Source organism: Arctopsyche grandis, chromosome 6, assembly GCF_051622035.1.
Source record: "Arctopsyche grandis isolate Sample6627 chromosome 6, ASM5162203v2, whole genome shotgun sequence".
Lineage (NCBI taxonomy): Eukaryota > Metazoa > Arthropoda > Insecta > Trichoptera > Hydropsychidae > Arctopsyche > Arctopsyche grandis.
In genome coordinates, this window is record NC_135360.1 from 11,947,022 (window position 1) to 11,959,279 (window position 12,258).

Here is a 12,258-nt window from a genome sequence, read left to right on the forward strand (position 1 = left end):
CAGGATCTCACCTCGGGTGTCACAAAAGAACGCCTAGCGAAATCGGGACGGCACGCCACTGTGCCGGGATAAGGCGCCGCCCCAGGGCAATACAAATTTAATATGGGACAGCTGGACGCTGAATCCGACGCGCAGCGGGACGCCTAAATAAAGTCAGATATGATGATGCAGGACCGGACGTGGACCGCGGCCCCACCATTGTGAGCTCCGTCACGTAGCATTACGCAACGTGGAAAAGGTAGCTGGATATGCCAGAAGCGTCCGTCTGTCCGTCTCGTCTCAACTCACCACCACAGCGACGTGATGCGTGTAAATTGAACATAATCGACCCGAATTAAAACGCGAGAAAATTGCGAAAATTTAATGAAAAACGGACAGGAGGAGGGTAACCCATGACCCATTTTACATATGAATATACATACATACATACATACATATAGTCAGAAGTTGTCATTTTTTTTCGGGAAAATATTTCAATATCGTCTATATTTACGTAAATGTGTATTACAATAATTTTATACATATACATACATATTATTAATCAAATAAAATAAGGGGAGTTCTTAATCATGGGCTATTTGCGCGTTTGTGAAAAATTTTCCGGGGGAGAACTATGGATTTGCAATTCTCTAACCAAGAATTAAATAATTGATCTTAAATAATTAAAAAAAAACGGAGATAAGCCCAACTTCAATAAAACTTAACTCAAAACTTAATTAAAAAAAAACTGTGTTTTAGGAGTATTGATTGTATAAAATAACTGATTATTTCAAACATATATGTTAAAAAAAATTCACAACACATAGATTTTGAATCCCTGGAATAGACAAAGGAGACCACATGCGAGGCATAGATAGATAAGTCGCTCAGTAAATTCCGGCAATAATCGTAGCAGGCTATAATACTACGAGCGATTTACCAAACGACTGATTACCTGGCTTCGATTCTGATAATCTTTTCTCGAATAAAGTGAATTTTGTTAAATACAATTTTGGGATCACATTAACAAATTAAATTAATTTAACAAAAAAAGTTTTTTAGGAATTTTGACCATGTTTATTAATATAAGCATTATTAAGAGAAGATTATCCTCGTTTTGTCAACCTGATCAAAAATCGACACTTATAGCCAAACTTGTTCATATATATGTAGTTCAAACTTTTCAAACCAGCAGCGTGGACTAGTGATTAGCATATTATGCTTTCGAGCGGAGCGGTCACGGTTCAATTCCCACTAGTAGCTGTTGGTCAGACCTTGGTTTGTGACTCCAGGTCAATCGTTTCCTTTTAGGCCTTGTTCATAGTCTCGACAATGTCTACCACTGTCTGATTGAATACACATAATTTTAAATTTATATACATGTATATCAGTTGGAGTCACAAATATCCAAATCAGACCAGCAGTGCCGCAGATATATATACTTCAAATCATACAGCGTATGATTTTTTTCAATCGAAATCTAACCGGGGGTTCGAACCTTTCAGTCGCTAGCAGTATAATAAAAACGAAAACTAGAAATTGATTAAATGACCAACATAACATGTGTTGCCTTGTCAAATAGCACACCATACTTTCTATTCAATTTAAACTAGAATAGTATATATGGAGATAATTAAATATGATTATGCATAATTGATTTAATTTATAATTTATTCAGATAAGGGATCCGTGACTTGCATGCGATTGCCAAAGCGGTCTACATATACATATTCAGAATGGTTAAGAGTCTTCGATGTACACAGTGTATTGATAGGTACATTAATTATAAAGGTTACTCGTGTATGGTACATTACATATTTGGCTTCTTGACCCGCCTAGAACGGAGCCCGGCTTTTAGACGGCACTTATCGATACGATCGTAACGCGATATTTCTCACTTTCGCCGACCGAAGAAATATGGCGAAAAGCACACCAGGTTGCCGTGCCAAGGTTAGTTCGGACGCGCACAATGGCCACCGCGAGCAGAAGAACCTCGGGTGGGGTCCTGGGGGGACTCCGTGAAAGCTCCATGGAAGGGTAGCTGGACAGGAGGAGGGTGAGGGTTCAACGTGGGGTCACCATCCTTACTCTTTTAACACTACCCGCATAAAGTCTTTTCGGAGCTATGGAAATTATGAACTCTAACCATTTCACATTTTGTATAAACGAAATAGGATTTTTTTAACCACTTATGAACCTTTTAAAGGCTTGTGATTTTGAATGTAGCAAATGTCCTTACCTATTTATATCTGTGTCTTTTGTATATTTATATAATATAACCTAGCCTAACCTACCCAGCAGCGTGGAATAGTGGTTAGCATATATGCTTTCGAACATAGTGGTCATGGGTTCTAGTCCCACTGGTAGGTGCTGGCCAGACCTTGGTTGATCGTTTCCCATCATTGAATTTCATTGATTTTCATTGAAACAGTTCAAAAAAATTATCTGCCTTTATCCATTTCTCGCAATTATCAAGTTTTCAGCATCTCGAATGTCGCTGATTTGTATAAAAATGCAGCAAATTTGTCCATAAAAATGTATCGCGAATTTCGAGTTTTTCAGCATCTCGAAATTTGACGATTTATTAGTTTATAAAAAAATACCTATAGATGTGTCTATGATGCTTTGTTAAAATTATTCTAAACATTGTATGTCGATATTTGGGGTCTACTTGTTAGGTTCTCCTGGTATATATGTAAGTAAAATATCATCCAGCAGTTTACGTCAACAGCTCGGCACAGCTGCACGGGAAAGACTACTTCTATTCATACTATACGGCGTCGCCGTATACATTACAAAAATAATTTATAATATCTTAAAAAATATATAATTTGATTATGAAAATAAAATAATACATAAAAAGTCTTATGTGCTTTTAATATATTATATGTACACTTAAAATTAAATCAGCAATAAGACTAAAAAAATACTAATTCATTAAAATTCAAAATTCACTGTTTTAATTAGGTCAGCATTTTAATATCAAACGCGGGCATTTGATAAGTTAATTTTACAACAGAAAAAATATAAACCAACCTAAAATGAATGAAATGCAGATTAATGCTGACCATTAAAGAACTCACATATAGGATCGGCAACGTCTCAAACGGCAACCGACCAAATTGGTCCACTCTGTATAATAGGTGCTTAATCTTAATAGTTAAGCGAGTTAAGAATTTGTTAATTTAACTGCAAATTTGTTGTAACTAAACTCACCGGAGTTTTTCAATTCTACCTTTAACTGCGTACTTTTTATTTGTTAAATGAACGAAACATTTTTTTCTATTTCACTACTGCAAATAAAATATTGCTACATATTTTATTTTACATAAATATATTTATTTAAAGTGAAATTTCTTTTATTCTAATGCGTAGATGATTCGTACTAAGGAGCAAAGCTATTTTTTTTAAATACACCGTTAAAACGTACCCTATATATATTTTTCCTACTGCTGTTTACGCGCAGTTGTGAAATAAACGATTTTACACAATTTTAATGTGATAATGTAGTGAAGGTTTTCCACCATTGTATTTACTTACACTTAGTAATAGCGCGTATTGCAGTAATTAATGAGGTATATTGTACCGTGTGTGCTCTTTCGAGGTGCGAAAGATATGGTGACCCTAGTTCAAAGGTCCAGTGAAACCGGGAGAGGGTGGCGGGCGGGCAGTAGGAAGAATATTGCCGGACCGAAATGGAGTTAAAGTTATTGTTGACATAAACAACAATAGAAGAGGCAGGGCATCGCGGGAAGTGGCGGAGTGCCGGGAATAAAAGACGCACTAGAGGGAGGCGGCCATTGTGCCCGCCCTTAAACCAGAGCTCCGTGCACGGGGGCCACCTTCGCCAAAACGCCTCTAATGCTCTCTCTAATATTTTCATAGCAGGACACGAGAATAATGTGGCATGGAAAAAGCGAAAGAACACGCGCGCATGTGTTTGTTTGTGTTGTATATGTAGGGGGAGGGGGGGGGGGGGGTGTTTATCTCCATTTGGCGACTGTAAACTGGAGAGCGCCGGTCGTCGGTGGATACGCTCAGTAAAGCCTTACAGGGAAAAAATGAATTACGACGTTCGGGAGGTTAAGCAAAGTAGGACAACAATGTGGACTTCTTGTCTATGAAAAATAAATAAAAACAGCCTTTTCCAAAACATTGGAATACGTACAAGAGTACGACTTCTCTATACAACACACGTCCGTTTTAGTGCATAGTGCTCGTTTAACATGTTATGTATATGTATGTACATACATACATATGTACAAAGGAACAATATAATTTTTATTCTTTTAAAACTTTATTAATAATGTATGATTTTTCAAATATTTACAGAATTTTCCGTGATAGACATCGTGATTTTTAGTGAAATGTCTTCGGAAAGAAATTCTTTCAATACACCAGGGACAAAAAAGACAACATAGAAACAATATTATAGGTATAAATTAATGTCAAAATATTTCATTTGGAATCTATCAATGTCTAGTATGTATGTAGTTTTAAAAGTTCTATAGTTTTCAAATCAAATATCGAAAGTTCGTACCAAATAATGCAATGACAGTTTTTATTCTACCAACTGAAGTAGACACACATTGTATGTATGTACATACATAAGTACATAGGTAGCTTTAACTTAGTTTTAAAAGGTTTGCTGTCTGTAGCCTTCCGGAGGGGGAAAGTACAGAAAGATGCGACAAAAAAGTTTTAATAGTTTAAATATTTTCCATTTTCCACGATGAAAAAAGTCACAATAAAATAGTAAAAAAAATCATATTAAAAAAACCAATGATGAAAAGATGGAGAAATGAAGTATATGGGGTTGGTATTGATATAGGGGTATAATGAGGAGCACGGGGGGGTGGTAGCTCGTTACCGGGCGGCGTCCGGCACACCGGGACGCCCGCGGCGCAGTTGGCTACCCCTGAATATACGTATAAAATATGATATTAGACTAGGCGATTTCATAATGAAATACATACGTACATATGTATCTATCTATATGTAATGTACGGTTAAATAATAAAAATAAATGCAATTTTCCTTTTTAGCGCTTATCAACCCCAAAGAAAAACTATAAAAAATACTAATTTACATCTACAAGCTACTAGTCAGTTTGGTGAAAATTTTGTATAATGAAAAGAAAACAAAGTTGCTTTTATTAAAAATTAAGAATTTACCTGTATATATTATATAATATACATATGTTATGTTACAGTGAATCTGTATTCTACTGTGAAAGTATACATATACTTTCACTAGTACATAGAAGTATACTTTCGCTAATTTAGTCGAGGAAAGCGTATCACATATTGCATTTAATTGTAATTCTATTATTTATTCAAATATTCCTAAGAATTCTTTAAACAACTCAATGAAAGAACGTGAGAAACAGTTTCAAAAAATACAGTCAAAATTGACGACAAAGAAAAATTACGTTATGATGAACATTCTAAAACACAAAATAAAGATTTTTTTAATTTTATATTATATTTATCTATGTATGATGTTATTACTAGTTGCCCCTGAGCGACATTTATGGTATTAAACTTGTACATACATATATACATTTTTAAGTCTTTACCGATATGACTAGCAACCTTTTCAATATTGAAATCAGGTATATTGGAAAAAAGAAGAATTGGATTCACAAATATTCGAGTATGACCAGCAGTACTACAGATAATACTCGGAATACACTCTTTTCATTCGAGGACAATCCACGGGATTGAACCCGGCAACCTCCCGGTGGTTATTATTAATGCAACCAAAAAAGCTGCGTAGATGGATTTGATTGAAAGAGTTAAGGTAGTAAGGAAAAGAGGTAATGATTCGAATAAAATTTGGTTATTGAAACATTATGACATGTTATCTATTAGGGGAAGGGACCATCTAATATTCCAGGTGGCATACATATATTCAGTGATTCAGCGAAAGTGCATTCGGAGTATGAAATCATATTAAATACATACGTAAATATTGATCAATGCATAAATAATTCAACACAGATCAATTAGCGGGAAAAAGTCAATAGGAAGCAGACGTATCACATTCATTCGTGTGGATATAAAACAAGACTAAACTAATGACAGAGTACACGTGAAAGGATATACACATACATATAATAGTATAGAAATCGGGGAGAAGAAGAGCCGTTGGTCAACACACAAGATGTGCCAAATGAAGCGGATCATTCATTTTCTATTGACCGAAACCATTGCCGCTGAATTCCTTGTTCGTTCGCCATTTCTCTATTTTCTTTCATGTCTATTATTCGACTTGGACAACAATGCCTAAGAAACAAATATTATTTATCGTAAACGAATTTACCTTGGAAGTAACAGCGTCGGAACAAACAAACTCTACACGAACATACCTGTAACAAAAAATAAACAAACACATTAATATCGTATGTCATTTTTGGGCTGTATATTTACTTTTAGAATCACATTAGACGTAATATTGATTAATTGTATGGTGAATATCCATACTCCAACGTCCACCCTCCATAGTGGTAAAACTCCCGTTTTCCACCCACTCCCTGCACTGCAGCGTGGTGGAGGGAATCATTTTGATCCAATAAAGAACGCCGGCACCGCCTGGTGGCACATACCGAACCCCGTGTATGCGAATTTAAAAGCAGCATCATATGAGATGAGGTAATGGGCAACTCAGAGGGGTAGAAAGCGGTAACTGCCCCCTCATCCACCCCCTATAATCATCCTCATCATGTCTACCTTTCTGTGGTCGTTGAAACCTTCCGCGCTACTGTCGCAAACGTATATTAACATCCATCACGAGATCCGTTCTTTTTTTTGCAAATCTTCCCTTGCGGAAGATATTATTATGTACATATGGCGGTGAAAAATTGTGCGTTATTTAGTTTTAAAAAGGAAGACATTATATTGACACGAACCACATATTGGCGTTCCTCAAGGCTACAATTTAGGTCCTTTGCTCTTCAATATCCACAGTATAAATGATATATTTAAGGTCATTAAGCACTCTGAATTCTTATTGTTTGCTGACAATGTCAAACTATTCAAATCTATTGATGCCCTTCAATCCTCAATCCGATTTGGACAATCCGATGGATTCATCGTCCGTTGCAAGGGGTATTAAGTTCTTCAAGCAGATTTCTGTTAACTCGGATTTGTTTAATTTAAAATATGCTGAAATAGTTAAGGGATTGTTTAATTTAAGATGGTGACTAGTTAGTTCTATTAGTGTATCTATTTTTTTATTTTATTTTCTTATTGTATCATTTTTTTGTTCAGCCATAATGACGATTTGGATATACTCTAAAATGTCACTATGGCAAAATTTTAAATATAATCTAATCTATAATTTGGAAAGAGACTTTGTATGTATCCTTGGTCGTCGTCCGTAGATCGGTGACGTCATCGAACACGTGATTCGTTTTTTTTTTTTTCGATCCATGGGCGCCGATTTGTTTTTTTCGATTCAATGGATTCACCCCCGCGGGGGCGCAAGGCGAGTAGTTTCATGGGGCCCCGCCAGGGGCGCCACAAGGGGCGCAGCCCCGTGGGGCCCCGAAGGGGGCCCGGGGGGCCCAGCCTCATGGGGCGCAGCCCCATGGGGCTCAAAAGGGGGCGCAGCTTTATGGGGCACAGCCTTATCGGCCGCAGCCTTATGGGGCGCAACCTTATGGGGCGCTGTCTTATGGGGCGCAGCCTTAGGGGCGCAGCCTTATGGGGCGCCGCCTTATGGGGCGCTGCCTTATGGGGCGCCGCCTTATGGAGCTTAGCCACATGGGGCCCCGAAGGGGGCGCAGGGGGGCGGAGCCTCATGGGGCGCAGCCCCATGGGGCCCCGAAGGGGGCGCAGGGGGGCGCCGCCTTATGGGGCGCTGCCTTATGGGGCGCCGCCTTATGGGGCGCAGCCTTATGGGGCGCTGTCTTATGGGGCGCTGTCTTATGGGGCGCCGCCATATGGGGCGCCGCCTTATGGGGCGCTGCCTTATGGGGCGCCGCCTTATGGAGCTTAGCCGCATGGGGCCCCGAAGGGGGCGCAGCCTCATGGGGCAAAGCCCCATGGGGCGCAGCCTTATGAGGCGAAGCCCTAAACGGCAACTGATCATGGGGGCGAAGCCCTTGACGGCATTTAATCATGGGGGCGCGGAGGGGCGAAGCCCTAATAGGCATTAACTAAGGGGGGCGAAGCCCTGGGCGGCATTTAATCATGAGGGTGCGGAGGGGCGAAGCCCCAAAAGGCATTAGTTTAGGGGGGCGAAGCCCTAAACGGCATTTAATAATGGGGGCGCGGAGGGGCGAAGCCCTAAAAGGCACTAACTAAGGGGGGCGAAGCCCTAAACGGCATTTAATAATGGGGGCGCGGAGGGGCGAAGCCCTAAAAGGCAACTGATAATGGGGGCGAAGCCCTAGACGGCAATTAACCATGGGGACGTGGAGGGGCGAAGCCCTTATCGGCAACTGATCATGGGGGCGAAGCCCTAGACGGCATTTAATCATGAGGGTGCGGAGGGGCGAAGCCCCAAAAGGCATTAGTTAAGGGCGGCGAAGCCCTAAACGGCAGTTAATCATGGGGGCGCGGAGGGGCGAAGCCCTAAAAGGCAACTGATCATGGGGGCGAAGCCCTAGACGGCATTTAACCATGGGGACGTGGAGGGGCGAAGCCCTTATCGGCAACTGATCATGGGGGCGAAGCCCTAGACGGCAATTAACCATGGGGACGTGGAGGGGCGAAGCCCTAAAAGGCAACTGATCATGGGGGCGAAGCCCTAGACGGCATTTAACCATGGGGACGTGGAGGGGCGAAGCCCTTATTGGCAACTGATCATGGGGGCGAAGCCCTAGACGGCATTTAATCATGAGGGTGCGGAGGGGCGAAGCCCCAAAAGGTATTAGTTAAGGGGGGCGAAGCCCTAAACGGCAGTTAATCATGGGGGCGCGGAGGGGCGAAGCCCTAAAAGGCAACTGATCATGGGGGCGAAGCCCTAAACGGCAATTGCTCATGGGGCGTGGAGGGGCGAAGCCCTAGAAGGCAAAGGCTCAGGGGGGTGCCGAGGGCGAAGCCCTAGAAGGCAAAAAAAAAATTGATTTTTTTTTTGATTTTTTTAAATTTTTTTTTTTGATTTTTTTTTTGATTTTTTTTTATTTTTTTTTTATTTTTTTTTTAATTTTTTTTTTAAATTTTTTTTTTTATTTTTAAATTTTTTTTTTTTTTTTAATTAAATTAGCTTAGTCATGTTTAAGCGGTTTATATTATAAACACTGAGCGAAGCCGGGTAATACAGCTAGTCTAATCTATAATTTGGAAAGAGACTTTGTATGTATGTAAATATCCTTGGTCTTCGTCGTCGTCTTCGTCGTCTTCGTCGTCGTCGTCGTCGTCCGTAGATCGGTGACGTCATCGAACACGTGATTCGATTTTTTTTTTTTTCGATCCATGGGCGCCGATTTGTTTTTTTCGATTCAATGGATTCACCCCCGCGGGGGCGCAAAGCGAGTAGTTTCATGGGGCCCCGCCAGGGGCGCCACAAGGGGCGCAGCCCCGTGGGGCTCAAAAGGGGGCGCCACAAGGGGCGCAGCCCCGTGGGGCCCCGAAGGGGGCCCGGGGGGCCCAGCCTCATGGGGCTCAAAAGGGGGTGCCACAAGGGGCGCAGCCCCGTGAAGCCCCGAAGGGGGCGCGGGGGGCCCAGCCTCATGGGGCGCAGCCCCATGGGGCTCAAAAGGGGGCGCCACAAGGGGCGCAGCCCCGTGGGGCCCCGAAGGGGGCCCGGGGGGCCCAGCCTCATGGGGCGCAGCCCCATGAGGCTCAAAAGGGGGCGCCACAAGGGGCGCAGCCCCGTGGGGCCCCGAAGGGGGCCCGGGGGGCCCAGCCTCATGGGGCGCAGCCCCATGGGGCTCAAAAGGGGGCGCCACAAGGGGCGCAGCCCCGTGGGGCCCCGAAGGGGGCCCGGGGGGCCCAGCCTCATGGGGCGCAGCCCCATGGGGCTCAAAAGGGGGTGCCACAAGGGGCGCAGCCCCATGAAGCCCCGAAGGGGGCCCGGGGGGCCCAGCCTCATGGGGCGCAAGCCCTAATAGGCATTAACTAAGGGGGGGCGAAGCCCTAGACGGCAATTAATCATGGGGGCGCGGAGGGGCGAAGCCCTAAAAGGCATTAACTAAGGGGGGCGAAGCCCTAAACGGCAATTAATCTTGGGGGCGCGGGGGGCGAAGCCCTAAAAGGCAACTGATCATGGGGGCGAAGCCTTAGACGGCATTTAATCATGGGGGCGCGGAGGGGCGAAGCCCTAAAAGGCATTAACTAAGGGGGGCGAAGCCCTAAACGGCAATTAATCTTGGGGGCGCGGGGGGCGAAGCCCTAAAAGGCAACTGATCATGGGGGCGAAGCCTTAGACGGCATTTAATCATGGGGGCGCGGAGGGGCGAAGCCCTAAAAGGCATTAACTAAGGGGGGCGAAGCCCTAAACGGCAATTAATCTTGGGGGCGCGGGGGGCGAAGCCCTAAAAGGCATTAACTAAGGGGGGCGAAGCCCTAGACGGCATTTAATCATGGGGGTGCGGAGGGGCGAAGCCCTAAAAGGCATTAACTAAGGGGGGCGAAGCCCTAAACGGCAATTGCTCATGGGGCGTGGAGGGGCGAAGCCCTAGAAGGCAAAGGCTCAGGGGGGCGCCGAGGGCGAAGCCCTAGAAGGCAAAAAAAAATTTTGATTTTTTTTTTTTGATTTTTTAAAAAAAAATTTTTTAATTTTTTTTTAATTTTTTTTTTAATTTTTTTTTTAATTTTTTTTTTGATTTTTTTTTTATTTTTTTTTTATTTTTTTTTTAATTTTTAAATTTTTTTTAAATTTTTTTTTTTTTTTAATTAAATTAGCTTAGTCATGTTTAAGCGGTTTATATTATAAACACTGAGCGAAGCCGGGTAATACAGCTAGTTTAATATATAATTTCGAAAAAAACTTTGTATGTAAGTATGTATAACTTCCCAACCAATTCCCAACCAAAGATACTTATAAGTATCTTTGGTTGGGAACTTCGTACACAAAAAAAAGTTTCTATGACGACAATTCAATTGGTTGAATATTATATTTTTTTCGATTCAAATAAATTTAATAAAAAAAAAATATATATATTTACTATTAGATTCGCCATGATTAAGCTGTTTATATCACAAATACTGAGCGAAGCCGGGTAAAACAACTAGTTATATAGAAATATTTAAAAATACATTTCTCTTTTTATTTTCCTTTATCTTCTACCCTTTTTTAGCTACCTTAATATTATAATTTCTTTGCCCATTGCTAGATCAACGAGTGGTTTTTCAAAAGGACTGATAAATTTGAATATCCGAAGTGTAAATTTTGTCTAGCCAGTGCTCAACATTCAATACAAGCGAAATAGAGAGGTACTGCTATTACTAATTTTCATGCAAATTTCACAACATAAACACCCATACATACATATCAATACTCACATCTTTATCAACCCTCCGAAATTCGTACGATTTTTAATGAAACCTCCAGTCGCACGAGCGGGCAAAGTGTGCCGGTGTTAATCAAGCACACGTTCCCTCTTCGGTTTTATTTAGCGAAATAATCAGAGCGAAAGTTGCAAAGCTACCGATGTGCAGATAAAAACCCTCGGCTTAAATCAAAGGACATTGCAACACAGAAAGCACATATTCGAAGAGATGAAAATATTTCCAGATACCATATATAAAATCACAATCTATCTCTTATATACTTAATATTATATTATATAATAAATAAGATACCTAATCACATTATACGTTTTAAATCTATTTTTATCGAGAGCGATGAAATTGCACTTATGATACGTGACTGTACATATTTAGAGCTTACACATTTCCTCGCGCATGTGGGCTTCTAATAACCTCCCACCTAGCATAGCTTTCGTACGTGCTTCGGTACTTAAGGAATCATATTTTCCCGCCATTGAATTTTTATTGCTTCATGCACGCCGAGAGCTAGCTCATTCCCAGCATCCGATATGCTTATCAAACGTAAATGACGGAAAACTCGCAAAATACTATATCGCCCCGCGAAATGCCCATATAAACACAATGCAAGCACATAAAAAAGAGTCAAATTCACTACAGAACGCATAAAATTACCTCACTATACGACCGAATAAAATTATATCGAAAGCTATTTTTTTTTCACTGAGAAAAAATTAGACGAGTTTTGGTATGAAAAATCGGTCGTTACGTGGAAACTCGAATTTTACCCCTAAGGGTGGTTTGCGTCCGGTCAGTACTGCCACCTCGTCAGGTACTCGTT

The 12,258-nt window shown here is 41.5% G+C and overlaps 1 protein-coding gene across 1 annotated transcript in view; it reads right to left on the reverse strand.

Moving 5' to 3' along the window:
* The window catches only part of LOC143912591 (uncharacterized), a 194,226-nt gene that overhangs the window by 163,269 nt on the left and 18,699 nt on the right, over positions 1 to 12,258 (reverse strand). Inside the window, exon 3 of the mRNA XM_077431882.1 lies at positions 6,304 to 6,349. Coding sequence (XP_077288008.1) covers positions 6,304 to 6,349 — 46 coding nt within the window. The remainder of the gene's footprint in view (positions 1 to 6,303; positions 6,350 to 12,258) is intronic.